The 12,745-nt window shown below is 48.9% G+C and overlaps 1 protein-coding gene across 1 annotated transcript in view; it reads left to right on the plus strand.

Moving 5' to 3' along the window:
• Window positions 1-5,448: 5,448 nt before the first annotated feature.
• TMEM154 (transmembrane protein 154) overlaps window positions 5,449-12,745 on the plus strand; it is a gene marked incomplete at its 5' end in the record, with an annotated part of 71,759 nt that continues 64,462 nt past the window's right edge. Inside the window, 2 exons of the mRNA XM_084768448.1 lie at window positions 5,449-5,502; window positions 5,617-5,682. Of these exons, the coding sequence (XP_084624574.1) occupies window positions 5,449-5,502; window positions 5,617-5,682 (120 nt within the window). The remainder of the gene's footprint in view (window positions 5,503-5,616; window positions 5,683-12,745) is intronic.

Raw genomic sequence — 12,745 nt, forward strand, 5'->3', positions numbered from 1 at the left:
TCTACAAAGCAAGTCCAGGACAGCGAAGGCTACACAGAGAAACCCTGTCTCGAAACAAAACAAACAAACAAATAAATAAATAAGTAAATAAAAGATATATATATGTATGTGTATATATATATATATATATAAACTTTTACAAATAAACATATATATTCAAACTTTTACAAATAAAAGAGAATAATAGAAAAGTGTGTGTTAGGAAATGAAAGAAAAATGCAAGAATGCAAATAGCCACTGTGGGTTTTTAAAAAATAATTATGTAAAATGAATAAATTTGTACATGAAGAAAATCCCTAGGGAGCACAAAGAAAAACAATACCCAACATTGTTATATTAGTTACTCTTCTCTTTACTCATCTCCTCATTCTCAGACAAAATGCCTGACAAAAGTAGCTTCAGGCAGAAGGGTCTAATGTGGCTCATAGTTCGAAGGGATACAGTTCATCATGAGGAAACACGCAGCAGTGAGAGCTGTGCCGGGGGTGTGGGAGGCTGGTCACAGTGTGTCTATAGCCACGGTGTGGTACCCTGGATAGGCACGTGCCAGGTCTTCTCAACTTACAGCAATCATTTTTTCCTTTTACTAACAATATTCTTAGGTGGGGAGAGGGGCACCAGGGGCCGGAGAGATGCCTCAGTGGGTAAGAGCGTTTGCTCCACAAACAGAACCGAGCTTGCATCCCAGCACTATATAAAAAGCCAGGCGAAGCTGTGTTACCCCAGTATGAGTCTCTTTCCACAGCACTGTGGGGAGCAGAGACAGGAAGTACCAGGTCTTCAAAGAACAAGGTATACACTTAACACTTCTAAGTCATGATGACTTCTAGCTCCCAAGTCTGTCCCCTCCTGGCCTGATGTCTAGCCATCGGGCACTGGGAGGTCTCAAATAAAATCCTTCTTAGAGCTGAAATTAAACACATATTTCCTAGTTATAAACTCTCATGTTCTGTGGCCATGGTGGATAGATAGCAAGATAGCAAGAATTAATATGGGAAGGTTCCAGATGGGCATTCTGGTAAAGTCTTTAGTGTTCTGTCACCACATGGACTTGCCTAATGCCCAGAACTGGCAGATAAAGCTTCTCCCCTGGGGGGCTGCGGGGGCGGGGAGATGGGGGGGGGGAGAGAGAAACAGAAACAGAGAGAGAGGGAGAGAGAGACAGACAGAGAGAGACAGAGAGAGACAGAGAGAGAAGAGAGAGGGAGGGAGGGAGGGAGGGAGGGATAGACTTTGAGGGCAGAGAGGCCTGAGGTGACTTGAACAAATAGAATGGGTCTTTGGCTGAAAGCAAAGAGCATCTAAGTGTGCCTCTGCCTGAGTCACTGTGAGCTGATTTCAGCATCTCCTGCAGATTTCTGTCTTTTCTCTGTTGATGTGATAGACAAATCAATGAATGATGAATAAATAGTGGATAGAAAAAAAGGTAAATGGCTGGAGAGATGGCTCAGGGGTTAAGAGCACTGGCTGCTCTCCCAAAGGTCCTGAGTTCAATTCCCAGCAACCACATGGTGGCTCACAACTATCTATACTGAAATCTGGTGCCCCCTTCTGGTGTCCAGGTAGGTGAATATGCAGGCAGAGCACTCTATATACAATAAATAAATAAAATATTTTTTAAATAAGTAAAAGAAAAAAAAAGAAAAATGAATGGCTGGAGGATTTGGGGCTCCAGGCTGACTTTCGTGAATTCCTTCCTTTTATTTTTTTTAATTTTTTGTTTTTCAAGACAGGGTTTCTTTGTGTAAAAACCCTGCCTGTCCTGGACTCACTTTGTAGACCAGCCTGGCCTTCAACTCACAGAGACCCGCCTGCCTCTACCTCCTGGGTGCTGGGATTAAAGGTGTGTGCCACCATGCCCGGCCCTCCCCCCCCACCCCCTTTTTTTTTCTTTCTTTCTTTCTTGTTTTTGTTTTTTGTTTTTGTTTTTTCAGAACAAGGTTTCTCTATGTAATAGCCCTGGCTGTCCTGGACTTGCTTTGTAGACCAAGCTGGCCTTGAACTCATAGAGATCCATCTGCCTCTGCCTCCCAGGTGCTGGGATTAAAGGCGTGCGCCACCACACCTGGCTGCACTTTCCTTTTTTAAAGATGTAAGTTAACAGGGTGTTTTCCAAAAAGAGTCATACAGGAGACGGAAAACAGAACACTAGCAAAAGTTTGCATGCGTATCCTTTGTCTAGAGTGTAGGGGTAAAGTTAGGTGGTGTTCAGTAGCAGTCAGCCCTGGGCTGTGCGCGCGCTCACGTGTGTGTGTGTGTGTGTGTGTGTGTGTGTGTGTGTGTGTGTGTCTGTCTGTCTGTCTGTGTGGTGTGTGTGTGTGTATGTGTATGCTTGTGTCTGTGTGGTGTGTATCTTGTATGTGTGTGTCTGTGTGTGTGTGTGTATGTGTGTATGATTGTGTCTGTATGTATGTGTGTGTGTGTCTGTCTGTCTGTATGCTTGTGTCTGTGTGGTGTGTGGTGTGTGTGTGTGTCTGTCTGTCTGTCTGTCTATATGTATGTATGCTTGTGTCTTTGTGGTATGTGGTGTGTGTATGTCTGTGTGTGTGTGTGTGTGTGTGTGTGTGTGTGTGTGTGTGTGTCTGTGTATGTCTGTGTGTCTGCTTTGCTTTAAGGGAGGCTGGTGTTGTAGACTAGGAAAGCTAGTTTCTGAACATCTTCAGGTTTGGCTGAGTACATTTGCAAACCGAAGTATGTCACTTGGAAACTGGGCATTAGGCCATCAAGTCATCCCTTCCCAGGGCCCGATGATGCTGTGACCAGGGATACTGACCTGGTGCAGCAGAGTTCCAAGGAATTAGGCTAGCCTCCAGCTCATGGTCCCCCTGACCCAGCGTCCCCAGGTTGACAGGTGTGTGTCACCTGGCACACGGTCCTTGACACTCTCTTGCTGTTTCTATTTTGCTAACTGCTTCCTCAAACCCCCCTACTCTGTGCTGAGAATGAAAGCCAGGGCCTGGCAGGCATGTGCTGTATCCTCGCCTTTCTGCCTCCATCTCTCACCACCCCTGCTCCACTGCTTTCCTCTTTCCCTGAGAACCCACATGCCAGCAGGCTCTCATCTTTAAAACCATCCTGAACTGGAGCTGGAAATATGGCTCAGATGTTCAGAGAGCTTGCTGCTCCATCGTGAGGACTCAGACCCCATTGGTGACTCGCCAATGCCTGTAACTCCAGTTCCAAGTGGAAAGGTCAGGCACCCTCTTCTGGCCTCTACAGGCATGTAATTAAATTAAAATATTTAAGAATCTATGCTGGAGCCAGGCAGTGGTGGCACACCCCTTTAATCCCAGCACTGGGGAGGCAGAGACAGACAGATATTTGTGAGTTCAAGGCCAGCCTGGTCTACAGAGTGATTACAGGACAGCTTGTCTAAAAAACTAAAAAAAAGTCTCCATGCTGGGTAGTGGTGGTGCACATATTTAACCCCAGCACTTGGGAGGCGGAGGCAGGCAGGTCTCTATGAATGTGAGCCAGCTTGGTCTACAGAGCAAGTTCAAGGACTGCCAGGTCTACACAAAAAACCTTGTCTCAAAAATACAGATCCACCCCATCCTCATATAGACGTCACCCCATCCTCATATAGACCTCACCCCATCCTCATATAGACCTCACCCCATCCTCATATAGACCTCACCCCATCCTCATATAGACTCACCCCATCCTCATATAGACCTCACCCCATCCTCATATAGACCTCACCCCATCCTCATATAGACCTCACCCCATCCTCATATAGACCTCACCCCATCCTCATATAGACTCACCTCATCCTCATATAGACCTCACCCCATCCTCATATAGACCTCACCCCATCCTCATATAGACTCACCCCATCCTCATATAGACTCACCCCATCCTCATATAGACTCACCCCATCCTCATATAGACCCCACCCCATCCTCATATAGACCTCACCTCATCCTCATATAGACCTCACCCCATCCTCATATAGACCTCACCCCATCCTCATATAGACCTCACCCCATCCTCATATAGACCTCACCGCATCCTCATATAGACCTCACCCCATCCTCATATAGACCTCACCCCATCCTCATATAGACCTCACCCCATCCTCATATAGACTCACCTCATCCTCATATAGACCTCACCCCATCCTCATATAGACCTCACCCCATCCTCATATAGACTCACCCCATCCTCATATAGACTCACCCCATCCTCATATAGACTCACCCCATCCTCATATAGACCCCACCCCATCCTCATATAGACCTCACCTCATCCTCATATAGACCTCACCGCATCCTCATATAGACCTCACCCCATCCTCATATAGACCTCACCCCATCCTCATATAGACCTCACCCCATCCTCATATAGACCTCACCCCATCCTCATATAGACCTCACCCCTGTTCTCAGCACCATGTTCCTTTCCCCCTTCTCTGACACTTCTTGACTGAAATGGTTTGAAATAAATTTGTCTAAATTTCAAGGTTACTCCTGAGTTACCAGATTCATCTCCTCCACCTGCGTTCCCCTTCTTGACTTCTGACGACACGAGCTGTCCAGTTATTTCTGTGACGTCAGGGCAGCTCACTCTTGTAACTTCCTGTCCCTGGTTATTATCTTCCTTCATCTCCTTCTCTATCCTCTGTGTTATAATATTGATAAATAGGCCTTCACGCAACATATATGGTATAAGGAGACTTATTGCAGACGGGAAGAGGGGAGAGAAAGAAGCCTGGGAAGGGGTGCCCCAAGGGGACAGAGAGGGGGAAAAGCCAAGGAGGTGACAGAGATCATGGCGGGGGCTGGGGGAGGGGGGCTGGAGGGGTGGCAGGAGGGTTATATCCTTTGTGCTTGGCACAGGTAGGTGGTGACATAGGACGTTGTCAGGACCAGTTGAATAGCCTGCATACCAACACCTATCTCTCCATCTCTGCGTGTGTTGTGTGTGTATCTGCCTGTTTGTCTTTGCTGCTTGCAGAAGGCAGGCTTTGTAAGGGGTCACAGTCTCACTCTACAGTGGTTGCTGCAGAGCCCTGGTACATCAGACGCATTAAAAAGATACCATGGCCACAAGAAAAAAGCCTACTTACTCCAGGGCCTTTGTTGCACAACTTCTCTCTTTCTTCCTAATGGCTTCCTCACGAAGAAATAAAGGCTGTGAGATGCCATGGGCATGGCTTGGGCACCTGCCTTGGGCCCAGAACCAGAGGAAAATGGGCTTAATCACAGTTAACTGACACCCGGCACCATTCATGGTTTGAGTGATGGGGCTGTAGTTGCTAGGGTGTTTCCTGGGCCTCGCTGCCATGTTCACATTGTTGTTTGGAGTTCTCGGAACTGTTCTCCTTTGAGAATTGCCTGATTGGTAAATCCAAATAAAAAATTTTGGTACAGTAGGCCTAACAGGTTTCCCATTATTTACACAGATGTAGTCGTGTTTGTATGTGTGTGCATATATGTGTGCCCTCGCATGCCCTTGGAGGACAGAAAAGGAGTGTCAGATCTCCCGGAGCTAGAGTTACAGGTAGCTTCGAGGCTGGCTGATGTAGGCGCTGGGAGCAGAACTTAGAATCTTTGCACTCTTACCCACGGAGCCATTGCTCCAGCTCCCCCCTAAGGTCTTTCTTTTTAACTGCAGGCCTGCCTTCTGCAAACTGCTCCAGTGTTCAGTCTGCGGACACAGGAAGGGGTGAGCTTCAGCAACGTGAGAACACAGCAGAAAAGGCCCAGCCCAGCCGTGCCCATCCCCTGCCCCTGCCCAGCTGTGCCATCCCCTGCCCAGCCGTACCATCCCCTGCCCCTGCCCAGCCGTGCCATCCCCTGCCTAGCTGTGCCATCCCCTGCCCAGCTGTGCCATCCCCTGCCCAGCCGTGCCATCCCCTGCCCAGCTGTGCCATCCCCTGCCCTTGCCCAGCCGTGCCATCCCCTGCCCAGCTGTGCCATCCCCTGCCCAGCTGTGCCATCCCCTGCCCAGCTGTGCCATCCCCTGCCCAGCCGTGCCCATCCCCTGCCCCTGCCCAGCTGTGCCATCCCCTGCCCAGCCGTGCCATCCCCTGCCCCTGCCCAGCTGTGCCATCCCCTGCCCCTGCCCAGCCGTGCCATCCCCTGCCCCTGCCCAGCTGTGCCATCCCCTGCCTAGACGTGCCATCCCCTGCCCTTGCGGCCTGCATAACTCAACAGGTAGGAAGGGCAATGTGAAGTATGAAAGCTTGTTTCTGCTTGCTTGTCTGTGTAACAGATACAGAGGTGCCCTGTGGGTACCCCCTCCAGGGGTTTTCAACACTAACCCCTGCTGGATGGCTTCATCCAAGAGGCTCAGTCTTTAAGGCAGCCTAAATTCACAGGTGGGCACTGCTGCTCTCCCAGGATGTCTCGGAGTGGCTGCCCAATCACTGTTCTCCCTTTGTTACCAAAAAAAACCGGGCAGGCCCAGTCCCTGCTTCCTCTCATACTCCTGTCCCTAGGCTCGCACACCTAGCTGGACACAGTAGCATCCTGTCCTGCGATGTTTTTTCAACCTGTAACCGAGGGCCACATGTAGCCTCTTATGGTTGAAGATAGCTATGAATGTGGCCCAACACATAAAACATAACAAGGTTTTTGTAAGGTCCTGCTGCAGGGCGTGGCTGGCATGGCCTGCCCTCCACCTAGGGGCGGGGCTTCTCTCCCAGAGGAGACATTTTGGTTCCATTCCCCTTGGCCCCCGTGGCCCTTTTCCTACCTCCCTGCCCTCTCTCCTTCCCTTCCCCGGCCCCCAGCGGGAGCTCTCCCTTCCCCTCCCCCGCTGCTTCCAATAAACCTGCATTGTAGCTTCGTGGCCATTAGCTCATTTTGATTATTTAATCCATCAGTTCTCTCTCTCTCTCTCTCTCTCTCTCTCTCTCTCTCTCTCTCTCTCTCTCTCTCTCTCTCTCTCTCTCTCTCTCTCTCTTCCTGTAATATTTCTGTAACTCTCACGGTTACTGACCATGAACTTTGTAGAAGATACCAGTTGTTTTGCAGAGTCAGAAGGTTGGACGTGCCTAAGGCTCCTCCAGCCCGGCGTATTGCGTTTGAATCAGCCTCAAGCAACATCTCAGTTCGGTCACCTTTGTCACTCCAACTAGCTACAGTTCAAGGAGTGTCAGGATTGAGGTTGGCCTTAGCCCGCCCACCCACCTGGTACCATTCATGGCTCCAGACAGGAGCGAACAAGTGCCTTTCCCCGTAGACACAGTGGGCATTCCCTCCCCGTTTGCTCCCCACGCTTCCACTGGGCTCCCCTCCCCCACCAGCTCCCAGCAGTCTGTTTTCAGGTGCTCTAAGCACCACCAGCTGCTGGCTGTCTTCGCTCCCTAAGACGTCCGGATCGCCCCTCCCGGATAGGAAAGAGCTCACACAGCCGCTCTCCTCCCGGTCCTCCCTGGAGAGAAGAGGCTGTAGCCAAGGTGCTTTGCAAATTACAGGAGATAAACATTCATTTGCATGATTAAATGAATCACCTTATCAAAGCCTTATACCCAGGCATCTGTGATTTCCGCACGTCCCATTATCAGCTCATTTCCTGCCTAGAAAGGTCGATGATAGTCCGGTCCCTGCGGAAGAAAGATTCCCTTGGAGTCACCCGGGAGCATTTTAACACTTAACTCATCAGCAGGGCCAGCGAGACCTCTGGAAAGTTTTCCGTGGGATCAGAGTTTAAACCTACAACATGCCTCACGTTCTCCAATCATCCCTTGGGCTCCTACAGGATCAAAATTGGGAAAATAATTAAGAATTCCTTCTAATTGCCATTGCCCTGCCTTCCCTTTCTGCTCTCTAATCCCCAGGTCCGTCTATAGCACGTTCCTGCAGTCCTTAGCTGCAAAGCTGTCCTTCTAGTGATTGATTAAATATTGGAATGAGCTAATGGCGACAAAGCTATATTATATATAAATGCAGGTTTATTGGAGCAGCGCAGGAGGAGGAGGAGGAGGACGAGCATGTGCTTGGGGGGGGGGCGAGGAGATGGTGGGGAAAGAGAAGGAGAGAGAGCAGGGAGGTGGGGAAACCTGCAAAGGGCAGCAGAACCAAAATAGTTAAGGTGTGTGTGTGTGTGTGTGTGTGTGTGTGTGTGTGTGTGTTAGAATCTTCTAGCACAAAACACCTGTAGGAGTGTTTTGGGGTGTCTGGGGCCCTGGTTGCTAGCAGGAGCTACAGGGCATCTGCAGGAGAGAGGAAGGGCTGCATTAGCCTGCACTTGGTGGAGTTTTATAAGCAGCGATTAAATGCTTGTTCTAAAGCAACTATTAAATCGTTGATTAAACAGCTGGTACTGGCCCTTCATCACATCATGGTCTGAAGTTCAGTAATGCGGAAGTCTTCCTGAACCTTGCTGAGGTTGGATAGCTGTGGATCCCTGTCTAAGCCTAGAGAATGGAAATCTGCCTTCTACAAGATCCTCTAGAGATCTGTGTCTACACTGAAGGTTAAGTAAGGTTAAGGCCTCTGAAAAAAAACAGATTCCAAGAGCTAGTGTCATAAAAATAAACATGCAAGCACCTCTCCCCCCCCAAAAAAGCCTGTCAGCTGTCTTTCCCTCTGCAGGGTCTTGCCTTGTCTCAAAGCACAGTCTCATCCGAAGCCTTCCACCCGTCTCCAGCCTCCTCTGGTCCCCTCTCTTCATGGACACAGCTCGAAACAAGGCTCAGAGAAGGAAGCTTGAGGGACTCTCTGAAGATGAAGGTTCTTGTCACCTGATTCCTGCCATCTCTGGCAGGGCAGGAGCCATCACAGCCCCGGCAGCGTGCAGCTCTGGTGTCTTCCCAGGCTGCCATCCTGGTTGTCTGAAAAGTAAGCTGCCCCGATTGTGGAACTCTTTAGAGTTCCACCTGTGATGAACTGAGGAACATGTTGTGGTGCAGCCCTGTGACACACAGCACACACAACAAGAGCAAGGAGTGAGCTGTTGATGCGTGCACTATGGCTCAGTGTGGGCAGGTTTTTTTTTTTCTAAAAGCAGATAACACAAATATGTGCTCTAGATAGTTTTTGTGGGGCTGGAGAGATGGCTCAGAGGTTAAGAGCACTGACTGCTCTTCCAAAGGTCCTGAGTTCAATTCCCAGCAACCAAGTGGTTGCTCACAACCATCTATCATGCGATCTTATGCCCTATTCTGGCCTGCAGATGTACATGCAGGCAGAGCACTGTGTACATAATAAATAAACCTTTAAATAAAAATAGATAGGTTTTGCTTGTTTTTGTTTGTTTGTTTTTCCTCTCCCAAGACAGGATTTCTTTGTGTAGCCTTGGCTGTCCTGAACTTGCTTTGTAGATCAGGCTGGCCTCGAACTCACAGCGATCCGACTGCCTCTGCCTCCTTGACAGTGCTGGGATTAAAGGCATGCGCCACCACACCTGGCTATTTTGTTTTGTTTTGTTTTGAAGCAGGGTCTTGCTATATAGTTCTTGCTAGTCTAGAACTCAATAGGCAGATCAGGCTACACTCAAACTCACAAGGATCCACCTGCTTCTGCCTCCCAAGTACTGGCACTAAAAGTGTGTGCTACCAGGCTGGAGAGATGGTTCAGCGGCTAAGAGCACTAACTGCTCTTCCAAAGGACCTAGGTTCAATTCCCAGCACTTACATGGCAGCTCACAACTGTCTGTAACTCCAAGATCTGACACCCTCATACAGACATACATGCAGGCAAAACACCAAAGCACATAAAATTAAAAAAAAATTTTTTTAAGTGTGTACTACCAGGCCTGGCTCATATACACAGGGTGACATTTTATTCAGCTATAAGAAAATGAAATTCTGGGCTGGAGAGATGGCTCAGCAGTTAAGAGCACTGACTGCTCTTCCAGGGGTCCTGAGTTCAATTCCCAGCAACTACATGGTGGCTCACAACCATCTATAATGTGATCTAATGTACACTGTAAACATAATAAATAAATCTTAAAAAAAAAAAAAAGAAAATGAAATTCTGTCATTTACAGGAAGGCAAATAGAAGTGGGGACCATTATGTCAAATGGAATAAGCCAGTCTCAGTATTTTCTCTCATGATACAGAATCTAAATGGATATATGACTATATATATATTTATACATGTATGTACCAGGGTCATAAAAGCAGAAGGGAGACTACATGAGGAGAAGGCATAAAGGGAGGGGAGAGAAGAGATGAAATGAGAGGGTAATTGGGGGTAAAGAAAGACAAAATAGTGCATGACTTCTCTCACGCAGAATCTAGATGCGCACGCGCGTGCGTGCGTGCGTGCGTGTGTGTGTGTGTGTGTGTGTGTGTGTGAGACACAAAAGCAGAAGGGGCCCATGGGGGATTGGGAAGGAGGGGCTGTCAGCAGTCAGGAAGAGTGGAGAGGAGAAGCAGGGACAAAGTGGGTGGGGGACATGAAGAAGGCACAATGTTACAAGCATATGGAGATGTCGCAAAAGAAATCCATTGTTTTGTACATTAAAAAAAAAAAAGGAGAAGTAGGAAGCATCACAGTGGACCTCCTCACTGAGAAACGCAACAAGCATGACACAGGAAGTAGACTGTGACTCCAAAATGCCACCTTGGTCTCCAGAGTTTAGATTCTTGTCAGGCGCCCCTATCTTCTGGCATCCCCAGATATGGGACAGATCGGGTGGGTCCCCAAGCCTTAGCTGTGCTTAGAAGACACCAAGGCTGTGCCAAGAGCTGGCATATGTGGTGTTGACCGGAGACCTCCGCCAGGCAGATTATTCCTGGGGTCCTGCTCTGTTCTTATGTCTATGGCTTGGGTCAATGTAGACCCTTTGAGAAAGGGTGGAAGACAAAGTAAAGTCACAGGGAAAAAGTTTTGGTGCAAGAGACAGGAAGCATGGCGTGCCACTCAGGACACCTGGGGAAGACATCAGTGTTTCCAGACCAGACAGGATATGTAGCAGGTCACACGAGCTACCTGGGGAAGGCACTAGTATGTCCAGCTCAGAGACAGGGGTGTGGGAAGCAGGAGTCTGGCACCTGCCTTGTGGCTTCCTTGGGAAGGCATGGCAGATGAACTTCTCAGGGTGTTGGTGGTCAGGGTGGTTTGGGTGTGCTATGAGCTATGACAACAGCTTCGCTCCATCTGTTGCCTGAACCTGCTGAAGGGCTAAACTTGCTGAAGTGTAGTCCCAGGGCCTCCTAGGAAGGAGGCTATCTCTGGTTGGTTAGTTTGTCTTTAAAAGGTGTGCACGCTCTCAGCAAGAGATCCTTGCTATTGCTAAGAATCAGTTGCTACCTTTTTGGGGGGGTATCTCTTCCCAGCTAGAAAAATTAAGATGTCAAGACACAAGAATATACAGAAAAATAAATATTTACAGCACACCGTGGAATTCAGTTGTTCTGCAGCCAAAGAGTTGAGCCTAAATATGAACTTAAGTCCCAATAGGAAGGCCAGCTGAAGCTGAGAACAGAAGCTTTGCAAGAGCGCGCGCGCGCGCGCACACACACACACACACACACACACACACACACACACACACACATTCCTCAAAGACCAGGCAATGGTGGCGCACACCTTTCATCCCAGCACTCAGGAGGCAGAGGCAGGTGGATCTTTGAGTTCCAGGCCAGCCTGGTCTACAAATCCAGTTCTAGGATGGCCAGGGCTACACAGAGAAATGCTATCTTGAAAAACAAAACACAAACAAAAATGTTTGCCTTAAGGAGGAAGCAAGTCTGGAGAGTCAGATCGGAAACAGGACCAAGATAGAATACTGGCTGAGTGTGGTGGCGCACACCTTTAACCCCAGCACTCGGCAGGCAGAGGCAGGTGGATCTCTGTGAGTTCGAGGCCAGCCTGGTCTATAAAGGAGTCCAGGACAGCCAGGACTACAAGAGGAACCCTGTCTCAAAACAAAACAAAACAAACAAACATACAAAACAAAAAGCAAGCAAACCAAAGAATATGGAAGAAATTCATTTCCAAAGCACAGAAGTGGACGTGGAGTCCCTGAGCTCAAAGGACAGGCTCTAGGAATTGGTTCATTTTACTCCATGCCACAAGACAGTGACTGAGACAAATTAAAGCTCAGAAGAGTCCAGAACATGGGGGGGGGGTGCCATTCTACCCAAGATAGAACCCCCAAATACACTTATTTTTGTGACTCTCCCTGAGGGCTGGTTAGAAAACAATCCAGTTGGGCCACTAACCATCATGAGGCTCTGTGAGTAATGACTTCCTTGTTCTCCTGGGTGAAGTACTTCCAGGGTGGGGCCTGCCTGGCCAGGAAATGGCTTTCACATCCCTGGTCCTGTCCTAGAAGCTTCTGGAATGTTATGTGCAGGCTTGGAGATATTCTGGTTTCAAATTATTTTTGCCCCTCTGCTTCCTCAAAAGTTCCCTTCCCGCATCCTTCCCACACCCCAAGAGAGGTGTTTCTTCCCTTCCCCACTCCAAAGGCTTTAAAGGCCACAGGCAGGAGGCAGCTTCTGAAATTCAAATAGAATATTCTGTCTTTAACAGGTCTTTCAGGTCTAATAAACAACCTTGCAATCCTTAAAAAAAAAAAAAAAAAGGCCACAAGCGGGTGAAAATACAGGAGGGGTTAGGCACTGGGTGGGGTGAGGGTGGGGGAACCACTCCCTTGAACTGGGTGCGGCTGAGCGGGTTCACTAGGACCAGGCACTCTTATGGTTGATCTTTCACTAGAGAGAAATAGCCTTCCAGGTAGTCCTGGACCTGAGCGGTCATCCCAGAGACCCTGGCTTGGCCCTTGCAGCCTTCCTCCTGCGAGCCCCCCAGCATGGGGCCTCCGCCATACTAGGGTTGCACA

Source organism: Acomys minous (genome assembly GCF_964271855.1).
Source record: "Acomys minous genome assembly, chromosome: 19".
NCBI classification, from domain to species: domain Eukaryota; kingdom Metazoa; phylum Chordata; class Mammalia; order Rodentia; family Muridae; genus Acomys; species Acomys minous.